The sequence below is a fragment of the Yamadazyma tenuis genome, chromosome 1 (genome assembly GCF_029203305.1).
Source record: "Yamadazyma tenuis chromosome 1, complete sequence".
NCBI lineage: Eukaryota > Fungi > Ascomycota > Pichiomycetes > Serinales > Debaryomycetaceae > Yamadazyma > Yamadazyma tenuis.
In genome coordinates this window covers 596,823-617,577 of record NC_089461.1, presented here as the reverse complement: position 1 = coordinate 617,577, position 20,755 = coordinate 596,823, and the positions used below count along the sequence as shown (strand labels likewise).

The 20,755-nt window shown below is 45.5% G+C and overlaps 11 protein-coding genes across 11 annotated transcripts; 5 read left to right on the top strand and 6 right to left on the bottom strand. All coding sequences in view use genetic code 12, as the record gives it.

Moving 5' to 3' along the window:
• Window positions 1-216: 216 nt before the first annotated feature.
• mug86_1 (Meiotically up-regulated protein 86 protein) lies at window positions 217-1,014 on the top strand (the record flags this gene model as incomplete). Its single annotated transcript, XM_006688697.2, has 1 exon — window positions 217-1,014. One exon carries the CDS (start codon window positions 217-219, stop codon window positions 1,012-1,014), a length of 798 nt encoding a protein of 265 aa, XP_006688760.2.
• Window positions 1,015-2,186: 1,172 nt separating this feature from the next.
• On the top strand, window positions 2,187-3,086 carry PSN45_000307 (uncharacterized protein; the record flags this gene model as incomplete). Its single annotated transcript, XM_006687735.1, has 1 exon — window positions 2,187-3,086. One exon carries the CDS (start codon window positions 2,187-2,189, stop codon window positions 3,084-3,086), a length of 900 nt encoding a protein of 299 aa, XP_006687798.1.
• A 144-nt stretch (window positions 3,087-3,230) lies between these two features.
• Window positions 3,231-4,955, bottom strand: DIP5 (amino acid transporter; the record flags this gene model as incomplete). The annotated part of the gene is made up of 1 exon (XM_006687734.1): window positions 3,231-4,955. One exon carries the CDS (start codon window positions 4,953-4,955, stop codon window positions 3,231-3,233), a length of 1,725 nt encoding a protein of 574 aa, XP_006687797.1.
• A 732-nt stretch (window positions 4,956-5,687) lies between these two features.
• On the bottom strand, window positions 5,688-7,424 carry PUT4 (Proline-specific permease; the record flags this gene model as incomplete). The annotated part of the gene is made up of 1 exon (XM_006687733.1): window positions 5,688-7,424. One exon carries the CDS (start codon window positions 7,422-7,424, stop codon window positions 5,688-5,690), a length of 1,737 nt encoding a protein of 578 aa, XP_006687796.1.
• A 940-nt stretch (window positions 7,425-8,364) lies between these two features.
• Window positions 8,365-12,276, top strand: PSN45_000304 (uncharacterized protein; the record flags this gene model as incomplete). The annotated part of the gene is made up of 3 exons (XM_006687730.2): window positions 8,365-9,456; window positions 9,995-10,979; window positions 11,267-12,276. The coding sequence occupies 3 exons, from the start codon at window positions 8,365-8,367 to the stop codon at window positions 12,274-12,276; spliced, it is 3,087 nt and encodes a 1,028-aa protein (XP_006687793.2).
• Window positions 12,277-12,371: 95 nt separating this feature from the next.
• On the bottom strand, window positions 12,372-13,337 carry PSN45_000303 (uncharacterized protein; the record flags this gene model as incomplete). Its single annotated transcript, XM_066157436.1, has 1 exon — window positions 12,372-13,337. One exon carries the CDS (start codon window positions 13,335-13,337, stop codon window positions 12,372-12,374), a length of 966 nt encoding a protein of 321 aa, XP_066013533.1.
• A 55-nt stretch (window positions 13,338-13,392) lies between these two features.
• VMA6 (H(+)-transporting V0 sector ATPase subunit d) lies at window positions 13,393-14,448 on the bottom strand (the record flags this gene model as incomplete). Its single annotated transcript, XM_006688694.2, has 1 exon — window positions 13,393-14,448. One exon carries the CDS (start codon window positions 14,446-14,448, stop codon window positions 13,393-13,395), a length of 1,056 nt encoding a protein of 351 aa, XP_006688757.1.
• A 93-nt stretch (window positions 14,449-14,541) lies between these two features.
• On the top strand, window positions 14,542-15,819 carry PSN45_000301 (uncharacterized protein; the record flags this gene model as incomplete). Its single annotated transcript, XM_006688693.1, has 1 exon — window positions 14,542-15,819. The coding sequence occupies one exon, from the start codon at window positions 14,542-14,544 to the stop codon at window positions 15,817-15,819; it is 1,278 nt and encodes a 425-aa protein (XP_006688756.1).
• Window positions 15,820-15,853: 34 nt separating this feature from the next.
• PSN45_000300 (DNA repair protein Rad5) lies at window positions 15,854-19,159 on the bottom strand (the record flags this gene model as incomplete). The annotated part of the gene is made up of 1 exon (XM_006687729.2): window positions 15,854-19,159. The coding sequence occupies one exon, from the start codon at window positions 19,157-19,159 to the stop codon at window positions 15,854-15,856; it is 3,306 nt and encodes a 1,101-aa protein (XP_006687792.1).
• Window positions 19,160-19,233: 74 nt separating this feature from the next.
• Window positions 19,234-19,833, bottom strand: PSN45_000299 (uncharacterized protein; the record flags this gene model as incomplete). The annotated part of the gene is made up of 1 exon (XM_006687728.2): window positions 19,234-19,833. The coding sequence occupies one exon, from the start codon at window positions 19,831-19,833 to the stop codon at window positions 19,234-19,236; it is 600 nt and encodes a 199-aa protein (XP_006687791.1).
• Window positions 19,834-20,248: 415 nt separating this feature from the next.
• On the top strand, window positions 20,249-20,755 carry PSN45_000298 (uncharacterized protein; the record flags this gene model as incomplete). Its single annotated transcript, XM_006687727.1, has 1 exon — window positions 20,249-20,755. One exon carries the CDS (start codon window positions 20,249-20,251, stop codon window positions 20,753-20,755), a length of 507 nt encoding a protein of 168 aa, XP_006687790.1.

Sequence of the window (20,755 nt, the reverse complement as noted above, 5' to 3'; positions counted from 1 at the left end):
ATATATGGTTGCGGAGTTACCCCCGAGTTTTGCGGTGGGGCGAGGGTCGCGGCAGCTTGCACCACCGTCACCGCGAATCACCGGTTGGCTCTGCCGACTTTGTGTAAGATGTTCAAACTCCGAAAAGTGGGCTGCATTTGCTGAGACCTGTGGGGCAGACTTTTATATAAAAAAACCTCTTCTCCCACCTCTTGCATCGCTAACAAAATTCACAACATGTCTGACATTGAAAACCAAATCCCGGTAAAGGAACAAATTGCTCTCAACAACGATTCAAGCTTTGTGCCAGCTTCTGTCACTAAAATTAAGACCGAAGGTGACTATATTCAATTTGGCCATGAAAAATACTTGAAGTCGGAATTAGTGGATGCTTTCGGGGGTGACTTTAACCCAGGTTTACTGCCACCTCCCAAGCATGACTTGGCCAACCCTTCTCCCTTGGGACTTAGTGCCTTTGCATTGACGACATTTGTATTGTCGTTGATCAATCTTGAAGCCAGGGGTGTCACCATCCCTAATGTGGTGGTGGGGTTGGCATTCTTCTACGGAGGAGCCACTCAGCTTGTGGCTGGGATGTTTGAAATTGCTGTCGGCAACACTTTTGGTGGTGTCGGTTTGTCTTCATACGGGGGTTTCTGGTGTGCGTGGGCAGCATTCTATGTTGAAAGTTTTGGCATTTCAGCTGCTTACACGGATGAGCGAGAATTCCATTTTGCAGTGGCTATTTTCCTTTTGGGGTGGTTTATATTCACATTTTTCTTGATGCTTTTGACGTTGAAATCTACGGTGGCATTTTTCTCCATCTTCTTCTTTTTGTCCATTACGTTTTTGTTGTTGGCAATAGCCGACTTCCAGAATTCTGTTCCAGTGAAGAAAGCGGGAGGTGTGTTTGGATTACTCACTGCGTTTGCGGCGTGGTATAATGCTTATGCTGGTCTTGCTAATAAGCAAAACTCTTATGTGACGGTGAAGGCGATCCCATTACCTGATTTAGAGGGCAAGAAGTATAAGTGATATTTATTTATTTATTATGTTAATGATTTGTTCTGCAAAGTTCCGGCCCCACCGGTTGGTGAGTGTAGAGAGCGGTCTGTCGGATGTCAGAAGAACGTTGTACGACAGATGTCATGGGGCTCTATATCAAACTAGCATTCACTCGAGGAATTCATTGAGCTCTATAGCATGCTGCCATTCACTAACGATCGTTTCCGTGCGTTTTGTCCCGTCCTGGGATTTTATTCTCCTATGTTCTTGTTTGCTACATGTATATTCTGCCAACCATTCTTAGTATACGTCAATTATATCTTCTCATCTTCGTTGCTTTAACGTTTTCTTTCGCAGCCATATTTTTTGTAAAATTCACAATTATTACCTACAATTAGCTAAACACAACATAACACTCAAATCAGCAACATAATATATCCACAGGATACATGAACTCACAACTGGGCCCACACCGGAGGCTACACCCAAAGCACACAACCGTAGCACAACATCTCCTGTACCCTAATTCCCACATGCTAATTATCAGTCCAAATCAGGAAGCTTAATAGGCTGCGACGCGACCTCAAACTGGTCCACGGGGATAATTCATTTACTATAAACTTTATTGCAATCCAAACCTACACGTTTTTCCGGGGCCAACGGCAACTTTGTACTTGAGGTTTCATTGTTCACACCTTGCCAAGCTGTGTGGTTGCATTGTACTTGGATTTGCAATTTTAGTGGGTGATCCGGGGGTATGGAAAGACCATTAGGGCTTTATGATTCGTGATGGCAGCGGATATAACTGTGTTTTAGTTGTAATACACATGCCATTTAAGTCACCAGGAACTCTGAGTCTTGAAAACTAGCTGCTGATGTCAGAATTCCTTATTCTAACCCAGAGCTTGCAATTCACCGCAAACACCCAACTATCACCGAAACTGCTTCTCGTAGTCCATTCCACCGCCTGCCCCTTTGACTCTACTAGCATTTTCCGTCCACGTGAAGTTGACAATGTAAAGGCAAATCAAAGCGCTTACATTTTTCCGGATTCAGAAACATGTGGGAACCTAAAACACTGAATTCGTAGCCAGGTACTGAACCCTAATGTACAAGTGGTAGTTGCCCTCACTAACACGTTGGTATCTCGAGAAACTATAAAAGGCACTAGACTAGGTAGTATACCCTATTCCTCATCAAGAATGCTTCCTCAATTCGCAATCACCGCCTTACTATTCGCAACCAGCTTAGCCGCCCCTATTGAAGCTCCCTTGAACTTCAGAGTAATTACTTCAAATGTGAGAGTCAAAACCAACAAGCCATTCGCTCACGAGCAGCCCTGGGACGTGAGAAAGTATGGCCAAATCCAAACTTTGCAACAACAATCTGCCAATTCTTCTACCCTCATCGGGTTGCAAGAAATCAAAAAGGACATGTTGGACGAGGTGATCGCAGGGTTGAACAACAACCAAACCAATATTACCAGTGGTTGGACCTACTTTGGCGTGGGCAGAGATGATGGGGTTGAGAAAGGGGAATATGCTGCCGTTGTCTACGATAACAGAGTGTGGGATTTGGTCAACGGAACCTATAAATGGTTGAGTCCTACTCCAGATATTCCCACCAAAGGCTGGGGTGCATCAAACATCAGAATCGTCACCATGACGGAATTGAAACACATTCAAACTGGCAAGCACATCAACTACTTTAATACTCACTACGACCAAACCAGTGAAGAGGCCCGGGAACACTCATCGGAGTTGATTGCTGGGTGGATCAGTCAGATCCCCAACGATTACCAAACGATTTTGACAGGGGACTTCAACTCCATCGACACGGATTTATCGTACACCACCTTAGTTAAGGACTTGGCAGATACTAGGGTGATCGCTTACCAGAAGTATAGTCAGGAACCTACCTACACTGGATTTGAACCCACCGATAACCAGACGGTGATTGATTTTATTTGGGCTCCTATCGATTCCAATACCCAAGGTTCCAACACCACCGTCATCGACTATAATGTCATCGACAATGTTACCCCGGAGGGATACAGGTTTTCTGACCATCGGCCAGTGGTGGTGGACTTTTTAGCTTTTTAGCTTTTGAGCTTCTCTTCGCAACTTCTTTCGCAGCCATTCTTATACCCTATGTTCCACATTATTTCGGCTTATCCAGAGTGGTGGCACAGACTTTGTGCTAGGTATTGTATATTGTGAGCTTTCAAATATTATAATATTATACAATCAGAAGATCCATCCAAAGATCTTATTATAGAACCAGCTCCAGTTCTTAGGGTTTCCGTTAGCCTGTCTAAGGGCTTCAGCCTCCTCATCCTCAGCGGCCCATGATTCTTCCTCTGCATCCACCACGTCTTTGTAAGTGGCCAAGTCCACCTCATCTGAGTTGATAAGCTTAGTTCTGTAGAATAACTTAAAGCCTCCGTAGAATAACAAAAACACTGGCAACACCACGTAACCGGTAATAAACGTCTTGTAAGGGAATGGATGGCCCAAGAAAACCGTAAAGTTCTTGATCAAAATAATCAAAACACACATGACCAACGCAAGCCACGAGCCATATGGCTGCAAAGGCGACCTATAGTTCAAGTCTCTCTGTCTGTCAACACCCTGGGCTTTACAAGCAGACATGAATCTGATGTGAATGATCAAAAGCGACGTCCAGGCCAACAAACCACACAACGACACCACATTCACAAAGTATTGGAACACCTCACTAGCCGAATCTTGCACAGTCATGTACGCCAAAAGACAAAACAAAAACGATAAACCAACCCCGTAGTATGGCACTCCCATCCTGTTGGTCTTGGAGAAGAATTTGGGGGCATATCCAGCCACAGCCAATCCGTAGACAGTTCTGGAGCAGATGTACATGTCGGAATTTGCAGCCGACAATACAAACAACATGATGCACCCATTGATGACATGGTCAAGACCGGAAATATGGGCGTTTTTGATGGCAATCACAAAGGGAGATGCACTGGCAGTACTACCACTAGCAGTCAACAACAATGGATCTTCTGGACTCACACACATACCCAAAAAGAAAATCGACAACAAGTAGAACACCACAATCCGGTAGAAAGTCAACCGGATGGCCTTAGGAATGGCCATACGAGGTCTTCTACATTCAGCAAAAGTAATACCACACAATTCGGTACCCAAAAAGGCAAACACAGCATTCACCAATACTGACACAAAAGACACAAATCTACCCAAAGAACCTTCAATCACCACATTCTGGGCTGAATTTCTGTAGATCAAAAATGCACCAGGTTCTTTCCAGAATCTAAACCCAATTCTGTCATGGGAGGGACCTCCACCAAGGGCAATGACCCATAATAAGATGATTAAACCCAAACATGTGATCACCTTCAATACCGATAACCAGAACTCGATTTCTCCGAAAAATCTCACCCCCAAGATGTTGATGGCCAAGATGACAATCAAGAAAATCGTAATCCATACCCCGGGGTTTAACCTGTCAGCAGACACCCAGTATTGGACCGTTAACGAACCTGCCACCAACTGGTTGGCAGGAATGATCAAATATTTGAAAAGATAGACGTATCCACAAGCAAAACCCAACGCAGGGTCCACGTATCGGTTACTATAACCAGTGAACCCATCGGCCAAAGGCACAAAAGTTGCAACCTCTCCAAGAGCCGACATCACCATGAACACCACAAATCCCACCACCCCGTATGCCAACAAAATGGCACCAGGACCGGCGACCTTCAAGGCACTTCCAGTTCCAATCAATAAACCGGTTCCCAAGGCTCCACCCAAAGCAATCATACTGACATGCCGAGCGTGTAAGCCCTTTTTCAATTCGTGGCCGCTGGCGACTTGGCCCGAAGGATTGGACCGAGAGATCGTGAGGTTATAGTCCTCGGTGTGTCTACTCAACAAGGAGTTAGAATCGATGTTCTTTTCGTGGTCGTCCTTCATGAGTGTTTTTTTTGTAAACGATGAGCTAAGTAGAAAATCGTGCGCTTATATATGCAGCCGATGCCCAATTTGTTATGCCTGAAAATTTCTGAGGGGACGGATTATTTGGGTGCTGCATCGGCGATCATGCTTGGCGCTGGCTGGCGGAGGAAATTTGAGAGATGAGCGCCTGAGATAAACGAGACGTGAAACGGGTGCCATGAGGAGGTGGTAGGGCTATTTCCCTGGATGATCAGAATTGGGGATGTCCAGTCTCGGTGGGAGGTGAAAGGTTTCCCGGTTCTGCGGCTGACTACCGCTGTTGGGGTAGGACCCCACCCAAGGTTGAGCTATAAAAAACGCCGTAAATGAATCCCATTTATTTGGGGGTAATTCAGCTCCTCGGATTGGGCAATACGGCGCAATTGTGCGTAGGCGCAGAAACTAGATGCAGAGTCTGGGTTTGTTTTCTTTGTTGGGATGCTTATCGACGCCAAGAAAACTATTTGTGCGCAGATAAGTGATGAGATGGGAAGGAGTGGATAGCAGGCAAGTCAGGCGGGGTCCGGTATTGGCAGTCTTTTCCAGGGGTGACAATGGTAGTGACAATGGTAGTGACAATGGTACTAATAGTGGTCGCTTTGCAAAAGAAGAAGCTTAAAGCGATCGTCCCAGCTGGCGCGAAGGCTTTGCATTCGTCGCCGGGGGCTTGGCTTCGCACCACCAGTATCCTTTCTCATCTCGTGTATTACCCTAATTGTAACAAATATCTGCAAACTTATAATAACATTTCCACAAAAATCCACTTTTCCGTGGTTTAGCTGCGTACTCCTCCTCCTCGATAGCCTCTTCTTTATCTATCCTCGCCTTTCCAGTAGTTAAATCGGCCTCCAAATCGGTTCTCCAGTGCGTTCTTTTGAACACCTTCCAAAACACAAACAACCCCACAAAAAGAATGGGTGCAAAATACGACGTGAAAAAATTGGCAGCTGACCACTGGCCAGGGAAGAAAATCCAAAAGCCGTTGAATAACAAGATCACCAACGTCATAAAGAACCCGAAATATGTCATGTATGGGTGCACAAACCGTGGAGGCTTAAAGGTCGAATCAGTTTCATAGTCGTAACCTTGTGCCACAAACGCCCTTTTGAACTTGAAATAACATATCCAAATACAAACGTAGGTGGACAAAATTCCGGTGGTACTCAAGTTGATAAACCAGTTGAACACCACTGCGGTGGAGGTTCCGATGCTCAAATAGGCTATACACGAAATCGCCATACACCCAATTACACAGTAGATAGGGCATCCAGACTTGAGACATTTGGAGAAGAAACGGGGCAAGTATCCCGCCAACGAGGCCGAGTACGCGGTTCTGGTGGCTCCGTACGTGAACCCATTTCCACAGGACCAGGCAGACAACGCAATCACCACATTCACCAACGAGTCCAACCCGTGAACTCCCACCTCCTTAATTCCAATAACCCATGGACTGGCAGCGGCACCCGAATTACCGTTGGCCCTGGCATCCAATAAGGTTGGGTTTGTGGACGCACATAAGCAGTTCATGAAGAACAAACCTCCCAAGTAGAAAATATAGATACGGATGTAAGCTCTTCTACCAGCCATTGGGATAGTCTTCCGTGGACGCTCAACTTCACTGGCAATCATCCCAAGCAAATCAGGGCCTCCACAACTAAAAGCAGCGTATACCATCACGTTCCACCATCCCAAAAACCGACCAGTGGTACCAGAAACAAGATATTCCTTCACCAAGCCACCCTTGCTCCAGTTGCCGAACCCATAAGCATCACCTTTGGGGTTTCCTCCACACATTGAGATCAAGGAGAAAAACATAAGGCCCACCACCAATAACACCTTGGTGATAGAAGCCACAAACTCAATTTCTCCGTACCAATTGACTCCAAAAACGTTGAATATTAATGTCGACACCAAAGCCACGGTGATCCACACACCAGCATTTACGTCACTCCAAAACAGGCACACTCCGGCAAAGGCAGTAGCTTCCAATGCCAAGAACATGATCGAGGTGTACAAATAAATAATCGTACAAGCAAACCCTAAGGCCGGGTCGACCCACCGGGCCGAGTAGTGCAAGAAGGATCCCTTGATTGGTAAATATGAGCACATTTCGGCCACCGCCTGCATCATGGGCCAAATCACAAAACATGAGTAGAACAAAAACCCGGTAAAAAGTGAAAGCGATCCCGATGTCACTAATGGTGACAGCAACCCCACAAATAACCCAGTTCCAATACTCTGACCGATGATCATCAACGCCACATGACGACTAGACAACCGTCTTTTGGTCTGGCCGTACTTGGCACTATCCAACTTATCGTTGAAATCTTTGAATTGGGTGGTCTCTAACACATCTTCGGAGACGGTTTTCTCGGAGCTATTATTGAAGCTGCCCGCGGCATCATGCTCAATGTCGACCACAAATTGGTCTTTCTTGTCGTCCAACATCCAGAATTCTTACAGTCCTAGCCAGGATTTGAGGGTGCTTTTATAAGTAGTTAAGTTTGGCGATGAGGAAAGAAAATCCGCACTTGTTGTCTTATCATTCCCAGTTGGGTTAACCACAGGCCAAGATTACTGTTTGGGTTATCAGCGGAATTGGGAGATGTAATTGAATGCGGCATAGGCAGATTCAGTCCCCGGAAAACTAGCCCCCTGGCCCCGCTCGCGCGACAATTACCGCTGCACCCGTGCCAAACCTTCGCAGAACCACGAAAAAGCTGCACACACTCCGTGCCGCTATCAGACCCGCGGCCCGGTGGCATGCCCGATTCAGCAATATATTCCGCTAACGTTTTTCAGAATAAGACCTATTGTTCTTATCGTTATCACTTTCTCCATATTAAAGTAACTGATTCCGCTCGATCGCTAATCGGTTAACCAACAAAATCTTGCCATGTCCGACAAGAACTGTTTCACTGTTTCCGAGAAAACTCCGTTTGAGGCCTCCACGGCTATAAACGATGCATCATCGGATGCAAATCACCAATCTCCCCTTGAAAAACGATTCAACGTGTGGAGCACGTCAGCTCTCCAGTTCTCACTCATCTGCTCAGCTCTTGCAATCGGCACCTTTCTCAGCACAGTTGTTGGGGTTGGAGGCCTGCCAGGACTTATCTATGGGTATATTCTTGCGGTTACCTTCGACTTGTTTATTTGCTACAGTCTCGCAGAAATCGCTAGTGCGTACCCGCACCTGCTGGCGCAAATCCACTGGACCTACGTGCTCGCCCCGCGCGGCACCAAACGCGGCATGAGCTTCGCGGTGGGAATTCTCAGCTGCGCCGGATGGATCTTCGCGTGCTTTAGTTCTACCTACGTCGCAACCGGCTTCTTCTACGCCCTAGTCGCCGTGTACAACCCTGATTTTGCCCCCACTAATTGGCAGATGTACTTGACGTATGCTGCAATAGTGGTGGTGGGCTCCTGTATCAACGCAGTGGCGGTGGCAGCTCTCCCGTTCATCACACATATGTTGGTGGGCATTATCAATTCTACCACCGTCTTTATTCTTGTGGCACTTTTAGTAAAATCTTCTCCCAAACAGCTGGCTCTGTTTGTTTTCAGCACCTTCATCAACGAAACCGGCTGGTCGTCCGATGGACTAGTGTTTTTTCTCGGGCTTCTCCCGTCAATTGCGTCGGTCACTTTGTACGACGGGGCCTGTCATATGACAGATGAGATAGATAAACCAGAAGTCCATATCCCGTGGGTCATGGTGCTTTCCAACACTTCGCTGGCGATTCTTGGACTTGTTGCTGCCATCATTTATATGTTTTGTACGAAGAATGTTGATACCCTCAGTCTGCCCATTGGAGGGCAACCGATTGTGCAACTCATGATGGATGCGTTTGAGTCCAACGCGTTGACTACGGTGGGGGTGGTGGCGCTTATCATGTCCTTTGTGGGGCTGTCGTTCACGTACTACACCACAACCCTGCGGTTGTTCTGGTCGTTTGCCCGTTCAAATGGTCTCCCATTTGGTGATATTTTTGCAGCCGTTAATTCCACTCTCAAAGTGCCTGTAAATGCCGTGGGGTTGGTCACAGCATTGTGTCTTATTCTCGGGTTGATCATTCTTGGCCTGTCACTGGCGTTGACGGCGGTGCTTGGATCATCGATGGTGTGTATCAACTTGTCGTACATTTTTCCTATTGGTGCGTTGCTTTGGCGGTCTGGGTTTTCGAGAAATATCAGAACCAGATATGCTGATGGTCCTGATGTGTTGAGTATGATGGTGGTGGACCCGAAGACGGCGTTGCCATACTTCCACTTGGGTAAATTTGGGGTTGTGTTGAACGTAGCGTCAGTGGTCTGGGTGTGTTTTATCATGGTTTGGTTGAACTTTCCTACGGTTCATCCAGTTCAGTCTGGTACTATGAACTATGCCTGCGTGGTGTTGGGGTCCACGGCAGTGGTGGGGGTAATTTTCTGGTTTGCTGCTCGGAAGAAGTACGACCATGATGTGAATGGGAAGCATGTTATTTGATTTATGCGTATTATGTATCTACAATCCTAAAGGTTTGTTCAATGTCTTCTGTTTCCCTGTTATGCACTCTGTTTCCCTGTTATTCACTCTGTTTCCCTGTTAATGCCTCTGTTTCCCTGTTCTTCCCTCTGTTTCCCTCTGTTGTTTCCTGTCCCTCTATCTGTACGGCGCGCGATTTCGCAGCCGTTATCATCACGTGAAATTCTCCCATCCAGTCTCTGCTCCATACAAACCACACCCAAACCTAAACCCTCCACAACTAAACACAAACAACGGCAAAAAACACTTCACCCATCCCATGGCCCACATAAGCTCGCTCTCGGCGATGTCACTCATCGTCAATAAAATGGTTGGCACAGGCATCTTCCTCACTCCGTCAATCATCCTCCAATACTGTCAAGGTAATGTAGGCCTATATCTCCTGCTTTGGGTGATAGGCAGTTTGGTGATCGCCTGCGGCATTCTCATCTACTTGGAGTTTGCACTCCACCTTCCCATCAAGAATGGTGGAGAAAAGAACTACCTCCAGCGCATATTTGATAAACGGCTCATCGGCTTTGTATACGCTTTTCAGATTGTGTTACTCGGATTCAGCTCTGGAAACTCCTATGCTTTTGGAAAATACATTCTATATTCGATAAATGGCGACTTGGGAAACGAGAGCCTGTTGAACAACTTCTACGTCAAAGCAATCGGAGTTCTTTGCATATCTTACTGTACCTATTTGCATATTTTCCACCATCACCAGTCCAACATCTTTTTCATTTTCTTGGGAGTGTCCAAGATCTTGATTCTATTGTTGATCATCGTTTGTGGAGCATTGGTGTTTGTGGGAGCCATTGACTTGCCACAAACCCACAACTTTTCACACATGTTTGTGCTGGACCTGCCTCCCAACTACTACTCGATTTCGGTCGCATTGCTTGAAATCATCTATTCCTTCAAAGGTTGGGAAAACGTCAACTACGTGCTCAGCGAGACCCGTGATCCATACAAGGTGTTGACGCGCCTGGCACCGTTGGCGGTTCTCATTACCACCGTGCTATACTTTCTTGTCATTTTAAGTTACCTCGTGGTGATTCCCAAACAGGAAATCATGTCGAGCGGTGTACTTATAGCAGGGATTTTTTTCAACAAAATATTCGGCCAGAACATCACCTCGCGTGTGTTACCACTTCTCATAGCCGTGTCCAACTTTGGTAACGTGTTGGTAGTGTCGTACGCCCATTCGGTGGTTAATAAAGAGTTATCAATTGAGAACTTACTTCCTTTCAGTAAGACGTTCACTCGCTTTTCCAATGCCTTGCTTCTCCACTGGCTCGTCACGGTTGTGGTACTAGTGCTCCCACCGTCCGCCGAAATCTATGAGTTCATCGTCAACTTGTACATATACCCAGGCACATGGATAAACATCTTATTGACAGGAGGCCTCTTATACTTGAGGTACTTCGACCCTACTTGGTCCGCCGAACACAGCGAGTTCGACCACTTACTTGCACCAAAGACCACGCGGCGTATCAGCACTCCGGTGATACTTATATTGGTATTTTTGGCAGCCAATTTGTTCATGGCTCTCTTTCCGTTTTTGCAGCCACCCAACTATACCCTGCAAATACCGTATTGGTGCTTCCCGGTACTTGGAACAGGCCTGCTTGTTCTTGGGGCTATATACTACCTCTTTACCGAACGGATACGGTGGTAGCTGTAATTGCCATCATCCTTTCATCTTTATAGACTTTACAATATACTACTCCACCAACTTCCGCGGCAGAATCATGCGAAAAATAACTAAAATCTCCAGTCGCACAACCAGCTACCATGAGTGAAGAGTATATGAGCAGTTCCCTTAGCTCGCTGAGCTTGATGGAGGTCAACTATACGCTTGCGTTGAAGTTCTTCATGAGCAAAGATCTTTCAAAGTCGTTTGACATCTTGCGTAAGGAATATCCCCAACTTTTCTCCAGGGTTTTATCTGGGGTAATCAGCGAACCGGTGTTTGTCAAAGTGCTTAACTTATATTTGACTGAAGTGGGCTTGGTCTTACAGTCCAAACACGAGTTTAAGGTGTCGAAGGCAGAGAGACAGAATATTTTGGTTCAGTTGAACGACGACTACATCCTTTCCCAGTTGGTGCTAATCTACCATGATGTGAACCAAATCCCATCTGAAGTGTTGTACAACTTATATTTGATCTACTACATCGGTCTTGACTTGCCCACCGTCAACACCAAAATCACTCAACTATACGCCAAGTTGAGGTTTTCACCAACTACTCCCGATACGCATTTGAAGAAATTGGTCGAGTTGATTGCATTGCGGGTGTTGCCAGAGTTGCAATTATATCAGGATGCCCGGCTATTGATAGCAGAAAACCCTCTTCTTGTTGACAAGGAGATATATCTTAACCGAGTAGCGGAAATGGAGAAAGATAAAGCAAAGGAAAAGGACCAGAAAGAGAGAAACAAGCAAAACCAAGTCAGGGAACAGCTGCAGCGAGAGCATCAACAGAAACTTGATAAGGACTTGAAATATCGTTCTTTAAAACAGATTCGAGAGCAACAATCCACTACAGATGGTGTCAGTGTGCTGAAGCCGTCACGGGGGACAGGAAGTGATTTGAACACTTTGAAGGATAAGCTTTTGTATAATCTCAACTTCAGTCGCAAGTGGCTCAAAGATAACTCGCCGATGATACTTTTTGTGTTGATAGTGGTAATAATTGGCAACCGATTTCTTAGGGCCAAAAAGATCGATGTTGTGAAGAACGTGAAAGAGACGTTGAAGATGGCGTTTAAGATCAGTTATCTTTAGAAATAACTGATCCATGATAATTTATCTTTAAAAATAACTAATCCATGATAATTTATCTTTAGATTATAGTACATAATTTACAATTCTGACTTACTTTACAAGAACAACGGTACATCTTCAACTATATTGTTGACCGGATCGTTCAACCTCCTTCTCTTAGTCGTCTCCTTTTCGGCAAAACACCTCTCCAAGTCGTCAATGTCCACTTGCTCATCGAGCTCCAACATATTGATGGTGATGACAGTAGCACTATAGTTTCCACCACTCCGGCACAACAATTGCACCGACAGAATATCATTGTTGTCACATATGATCTTGGATTTGGCAGAAATCTTCACTGCCTTCATGATCTTAAAAAAGTTAGAAAACTTAAAGGTGGAAATGGCTTTTGCAGCAGTGCTGATTTCAAGTTTTTCAAGCACAGAACTTTCACTAGGATATATAATTTTCAGAAGCCCGAGCGGTCCGTCAGAGATGAAACTCAACTCCTTCTTTGGTGTACTGTTCACCACGATGTGGACTTGACGCGTGTTTATCTGTTGTAAGTCTTGTAGAAGATTAGAAAATATGGCACTTTGCAATATAAGCTCATACTTCCAATCGCTGTAGTTGGCAAGTAGCTCGTGTTCCGCGTCTTCTGAGTCGTATGGACAGGAAATGTCCACGTACATCGTCAAAAACTCAATGGTTTCACTGATAATGTTGTCTTCAAACTCCAACACAAATGGTGAGCCTTCACCGTTATAGCTCAAGTAACAGATAATATCTGTTTGCACCAACACGTCAAGTGCATGGGCCACGAGACTTAGGTCGAGCCCGAACCGTATATCAGTGGGGGTAGAACTGTTCCCCGGTGGTAGTACAACTTGGTAGGAACTGAAAAGCGATACATCCACCACGGCCTGGAAGTTCAAAATGTGATTACTTTCCGAGAAGAACACCAATCCTTGGTCAGAGACAATGACTAGACCATGGGGATCTATGGAACTGGCAGCCAGCACCACGTCCCGAAGATGAGTGAAGTGGGTAGTGGTAGCACTAAAAGACGCCTGGCTGGTCATATTCTCATCAAGTGGATTCGCACAAACGATTAATTGTTCTAAAAACGCTATTTAATTAGTACACAGAAATATAGTTGTCGATTCTGTTCTTTTGGTTCTGCGCAATACACTCGGCTATCCAAGTGACGTTTCTGATCTCCTGCTCTTTGGACCGTAACCATGCCCAAATACTCAGCAACGTGAACTGCTGGGTGAAAGCGTTCTTGCAATATTGCATTTCCAAGTAGTAGAACCAGTCTTCTAAGTTGCGAGCGCTACCACTCGAATCTTGTTGTTCACTGAACAACTCTTTGTACTCGCCCACCGATGTCACCACCGTCTTCAAGTGCTCAATATCGTCGATATTGGACAACTGATGGTGGTAAACTGGGTACAATTGGCCGTAGCTGGGGAACATGCTCAACTTATCTTCGGCCGTCAAGTCAGAGTTGTTGATGGAGTTCATGGCAATATTAATCACCCGCTTGTCACTCTCAAAATTCAACAACCGTAACATGATTTCCTTGTCAGGGTTGCCAAAGTCAGCCTCCACAAACTTGATGAATGCTTCCAAGTAGTTTTTGAACAACCGGTTACGAATAATCTCGATGTTCAAGTCGTCCAAGTCGTTGGCTGATAAGCATCCCTTGAAAAATGGAGCCAAAGGAGTGTCCACCAATACAATGTTGTACAAACTCTCAATATCGGTGGCCACAGATAACGTAGGCAACGTGTCGAACCATCCCAAGGGGTGACACTTGGACAAAATCTCCAGTCTGTCTCTTTCATGGACAGTACCCGTGATCATCAATGCGACGTTATCTATCATATATCCATAGCTGATGAAGTCCAAGTACTTGGCCATGCGTCCAGAAGACTGCTGCTTCAAGTACTGGAATTGCTGGTACAACTTCTTGGACAAGTTGTCTCGGATGATTGATGTTGAAAGAGGTCCCGAGTGTTGGGCCAAAAAGTTACCGTAGTCGGTGGACGACAACTGCAATTTCAAGTCCTCCAAGTTGTCACACTGCGTCAAGTTCAAGTACTGGTTGGTGGCAAGCAAGCCGTTACGGTATCCACGAACCACACCCTCGACGTATCCGTAATCGATGTTGAAAAACAATCCTTCCATAGCGTTAGTCCTTAATTTCGGTAGTTTCCTTTTTATCAGCTTTCGCACTGAAACAATTATTTGGCGTGCGAAACTTCCAAGTCGCAAACACTCATGACAAGTATATTACTTGACACCTTGGTGGAGGATCTCGAGGGACCTCTTCGCGAGTTCCTTGGGGCCAATCCGGAGCTTCGAGAGGTATCAGAGTCTTTTCTTCATGACTTGCTCGTAAATGACGACCTTCTATCGACAGACACGTTTACCACATCTTCAGAGTCCACCCGCAACAAGACATTAACAGAAGAAATTGCCGAGTTGGACGACTCACTGCGGGTAGCCAATCGCCGCTTGGCCCAGATATCCAACGATAATAGGGACTTGATTATACGCGTGAGCCAGGACTTGAAACATATAAACCAGTCGATTACGCTGGAGATGAAAACACAGGTTGAATCAATGATCAAGGGGTTGAAGGCTGACGATAAGCGGTTACATGTACCAGCCAATGACCAGTTGACGGCAGCAATGGAGACAAACAGCTCTATTTTGTCGAATATAGACTCCATTTTGGACTTACTTGAGTTGCCCACCTTGTGTAAGATTTGTATTTTGCAAGGGAACTATCAAGAGGCATTGGAAATATCCATCTTGTCAAGGAACCTCACAATCCGTTTCCCCAAGTTGCCAATTTTTTCGAAGATTTATGAACAGATAAAGGTGGAATTGAAGTTAATGGTGAAGAACTTGATTAAGTTGTTGAATACCAACTTGAGACAGAACAACCTAATTAAAATCTTCAATATCTTGAGCAAACTAGACTTGTTGAATTTTAGACAGTCTGATATCATCAGCTCCTCCAACTCGGCGGAAAGAACCCGGTTCTTGAAACTCTTATACTTTAATTCACGGTATAAGTATATCATCAACGAGACCAGTAACCTCATGCCGTTGATCAAGTTCAACCGGTTCTCTTACTTAAAACGTTTCATTGAGGTTTACAGAAGTGAAGTATACCACTCGTTGTCGATGTTCTACACCATCATTAATCATTCACTTAACTTGGAATCAAATGAGAAGGAAGACAATTTACTTATAAACCAATTCGTGAAAAACCTTGCATACCACCTAATTAACGAGCTAAAACTACACTTACATCAGCTTTCTATTGAATCCAAGCAATCTGATGACCCTGATAAGAAACTGGATTTCAGCACTCAAATAGATGGGCTTATTTTGCAAATCATATACTTGTGCAAGTCTCTTGCGAAGTATCATCAGAGCTTTGAAAACATTATTGTTTGGGAATTATGCTATAATTCCAAAGAGACTTTGATCTCCGAAGCCGACTGGCTTGCCAACGTCTCAAAAGTCAAAAAGCTCAAAGCTTAGCTTCATACTATAGTTGTACATTAAAATTACATTCTTAAGATAAAGTGTTGAACCCGAACAAGAAACCCAAATCTCTTCTGCTCAACCTGCTGACAGACTTCATACCATTCTCGTCCAATGCAGCATTGATGAGTTCTTTCTTTTTGTTTTGAAGAGCAATGATCCTCTCTTCAACAGTCCCTTGGATCAAGATTCTATACACATGGACATCTCTTGTCTGGCCGATTCTATGAGCTCTATCCATAGCTTGTTCTTCAACATATGGGTTCCAGAACGGATCAGATATGATGACATGGGAGGCACAGTTCAATGTTAACCCTACATTACCAGCCTTTAAAGATGTTAACATAACCTTGTATCTGTGGTTCTGGTAGAACTCCTTGATGGTCAAATCCTTCTTTTCAATAGACATAGTACCATCGTATCGAAGGAAAGGAATTCCAGCTTTACTGAACATGATCTTCAATAAATCGAAAAAGGTGGTGAACAGGGAAAACACTATAATCTTCTCTCCAGGATAGTTCTCAAATATGCTGGTCACCACCCGTAAGATCTCTTCCATCTTGGTGGAATATGTAAATCCCTGGTGCTTGACGATCAACTTCTTGATCTTTTCTTGAACAACCAATTTGCCTTTGAAACTGTCCTCGATAATGCATTGGATGTCATACCGAGATTTCTGCTCAATATATCTCATGTAGAACATTCTATAATCAATAAACTCCAGAGTCTTGAAAGCAACTGAACACTCCGAGCACTTGACTTTATTTTGTTCATCTTGTCTGTTGTCTTCAATAAAGCTGTCAATGCAATCCTCGCATATTTTGTGTTTGCAGGGGAACATGATGGCTGATTGGAAGGTGTACGAAATGAAGCACAATGGACAAGTGAAAACACCATTGTCGTTTTCACCATCATCTTGGAGAATCATGTCCATAGACGGCTTATCTTCGTTACTGACGTAAACCATACCCTGGTTAGTTTCATATTCACCGCCATCTATTACGTCTATGAGTGGCTTTTCTTCGTTGTTGGCGAAAAGCACTCCCTGATTACTTCCACCTTCTTCTTTGATGGAAGATGTTTGGGATGATAACTGACTGAAGTTGATAAGCTCGTTGTCCATGGATTCAGGCTTTGGTGTTTGGTTCTTTGAATCATCATCTTTATCGATAGTTCCAAGCTCATCAATAATGAACTGTTTGTTCAGTGAGTCTAATTGTTCCACTGTTTTGAGCAAAGAGGGCCAATTTCGGTAACGATATTGCTCCAACTTTCCTGAACTTCCAAGCTCACATAGAAATGTATGACAACTGGCTTGACGCAATCGTAATAACAATACAAGGAAATTGGAGAAATTCTTGTCTTCCATAAAGAGCCTTTTCGCCCTTGTCTTCAATTGACTTTCAATGGACTCGTAGGTTTCGAACTCCACCGGGTCCATCTTCACCTCAATATCTTCAACCGTCTTAGGTGGGAGCTCCAAAATCGGTTTGCCATCGATTTTAGATGTCTTGGATCTCCGAAGTAATATGGCTCTTAACAAGGCTCTCAATGAGCGCATCGAGCTTTCGATCTCGTCTTTATCCTTCTTCTTGAGGGGGTTGGACACTCTGTGCTTAAAAACCGTTTCTTTGGCGTATGGCTTAATTCTCAAGAATCTAATGATAGGATACAACTCGTCTATGGAGTTTTGCATGGGTGTCCCGGTCAAACAGAATCTATAGGTGGCACTCAATACCGTCACAGCTTTTGACGACACAGTAAGCTTGTTTTTGATATTCTGGGCCTCGTCCAAGATTACTCGGTAGAACACTGCATCTGAAGTGTAGAAAGGTGAAGCGTACACCCCGCCTCCTGCTCCATGAGGAGGTATCATATTTTGGGTCATGTTAGTGTGGTTCATTTCGAACAACTCTTTATAGTGCCTCTTGAACTCAATTGCCAAAGTGGAGTAAGACGTCAAGATCACATCGTAGCGTTGAAAGTCTTTGAAGGTCTTGAAGAGTTTATTCTTGGACGACCCGTGGTACACGCCCACAGAAACATCCACCTTAGTGTGAATCTCAATTTCGTTGGCCCACTGTCTTAACAAAGATACCGGTGCCACAATAAGAGTGGTTTTGTGGTTGGGATCTTTGGACTTGTGTGCCATCATCAAAGCGATCGACTGAATGGTCTTTCCAAGACCCATATCGTCGGCCAAAATGCCCCCTTGGGACTTGGATAATTCCATTCTCATGAGCCACGCAAGTCCAACTCGCTGGTGCTTGAACAAGTTGATTCTGAGCTCGTCTGGTGTCAACGGTAAACCTTCCTCTTCCTCTTCGTCAGGACGAATGTTTTCCAATAAGCTCTGGATATGGGCCCCTTCATCTTCCTGGGCCAAGTAATAGGTAGGAAAGCCTGTACTCGAATTACTGGCCTCTGGCGGGTGTATCATTTCGGTGTACTGCTGCATTGTGATGACGTCTTCTGGGTCCGGTGCTCTGTCCAACACTTCGGCTGGAGGAACCGCCTGTGGCAATTGGTAGGCTTCAGCCGGTAGACTGTAATTTCCAGTTTGCCTCACCAAAGACTGGAGCTTCTCCTCGAGACCGGTGATTTCTAGGCTGAGACGTCGCTTGGCTTGGGCCACTTCCAGTAAGCCGGCCCGTGCCGCCGCCACCGCAGCTTCCATCTGCGTAGGATTGTCTGCTGCACTAGGATCTCTGTCGTAAATAGACTGGTTATCCTTCAACTGCTGCACCGACCGCCGCAAACGCCCTTGGGCCATGATGTACCGCCGGGTGGCCGTATCGTGCTCGGCTCTAACCAACTGGAGGTGGTGGTTGGTTTGTGGGATCTCAGGACTGAAATGGGGCACAGGCGCAGGTTGGTTGTGAGGACGCCAACCTCTGCTCTGTTTGAAAACCGTGAGTTTGGTCGCCTCTTGGGGATCGACTTCCATCAAGTCATCGTCCGAAATATCCGTTTCGGCGTCATCCACAACAGCAACTGGTGTTTGAGTATCTGTGGGGGGTTCAGACAGCGATTGAGGAAGTGGTGGATTTGGAATGTCTTCGTCCAGCGTCGTCAAATCAATGACCACATCGTCACTGGGAGGAGCGGAAACCGTGGGCGGGCGGTGCCAGGGTTCGGGCACCCGCCGGTTATTGTTGTTGATATCTTGGAGTGATTGCAATCTGCGAGTCCCACCGGGGGAAACAGATTTGGGGTACGAGGCATCCGATACCCTGGGATGACCTCTGGGACTGGGGCCCGGCAGCGGCGACCCGTCCTCCTGTTTGGGGCCGTTGGGGTTATGCAACCGATGTTGGAAATGGTCGTATAGCTCCATTTGCCAGTAGTGGTGCTGTAATTAGATGTAGTTCGCGGCGTTATTTATTTTTAATGCGATATATTTGTGTACATCTAGAGATAGTCTCCGTTCTCTTCAAGAATCTTGTCCAAACAGATCTCCAACTCGGCCTGAAGCCTCTGGTTACCTGGGGAGAGAGCCAATCCTCTTTGATAATCGGCTCTAGCATCTTCGTAATTTCCCAAAAAGAAGTTGGCCACGCCTCTCCGCAAAAAGTTGTCTGGAGTCACCATTTGCATGGAGATCAACATATCCACGTCGTTGAAAGCAGCCACGTAGTCCTTGGTCTTGAGGTTGGCGTCCGAGCGCGACATCAAGAACATACTGAGTTCCTGTAGACATATCTGGAAGGCTTCGAACTTATGTCTTCTACAGATCATCTCAATTCCAATGGAAAACTGCTTGACGGAGTCATCGTATTTCTCCTTCTTAAATGCGTTGACGCCACCCTCGTAGAGGCGCTTGACGACCTTGCTTAAATCGGTATTGAAGTTTTGGGGTGTGGCAATGGGAGGCACATCGGAGCCGTTGGCAATGATCTCGGCGATCAAGGTGTTGAGCTGGTCGACGTCGAGCTTTAACTTGGGGTCGACAGGGCCGTCGTCTTGGAACACGAGCTTCTTGTCCTGGGGCACGTATGTCAATATATCCATAGTAGATGAATGCTAAGAACAAGTGGAGTTGCGCGAAAAACTGGTTGAGTTTTGTGAGAGTAGCGGACGCACTGGTTGCTTTAAGTCTATTAATGTCATGGTGTGTGGGAATTTTGTAGGCCCAGTTTATGTACAAAGACAGGTTGAATGGCGACAAGTACAGTTGTCAGGACTCTTCCAATGATCCAGCCAGATTTTAATTCAGACCGTCAGCTTTCATTTCAGGTAGTCAAATTACAGTCAGATTTCGTAGATATTAAAGCCTCTGGCCATACCCCACTGAAATTTATCTCCGTCTAGTTGTATCTTGACATAAGTAGTTTAGCCAAAAAAATATCGTACAAACCGTTTCCAACCCAATGGCATTATTTACTTGATCTTGTTCCTCGCAGTTTCTCGCGAAATCTATTCCTCAATGGCAGTGTACTCCCTTTACATTCTCAATAAAGCAGGTGGATTGATCTATCAGAGCGACAATGACCGACATCCAGGCGTCAACAAGCTCACTGCCAACGACTACTTGGTTCTCGCGGGAACATTGCACGGGGTGCACGCCATCACCTCCAGATTCACCACGTCCATGATCCATAGCCATGATCCCAACACCACCAATATCCCCGCCAGTCGCTTGAGCGGCCCCAACACCAACAAGTCTGGCCTCCAGAGTATTGAGACCGACCACTTCAACTTGTACGTGTTTCAAACGTTGACAGGGATCAAGTTTATTGTGGTGACCAGCCCCATCCCTACCACCAACTTGGGTAGAGGCGAGTTGAACGTCCAGCTTGAGCTCGCCAACCAGTTGTTCAAAGATCTATACGTTCTCTACTCCGACTACGTGATGAAAGACCCGTTTTATTCAATCGATATGCCCATCAAGAACCCGCATTTTGACAGCAAGATAAAACAGTTAATTAACTAA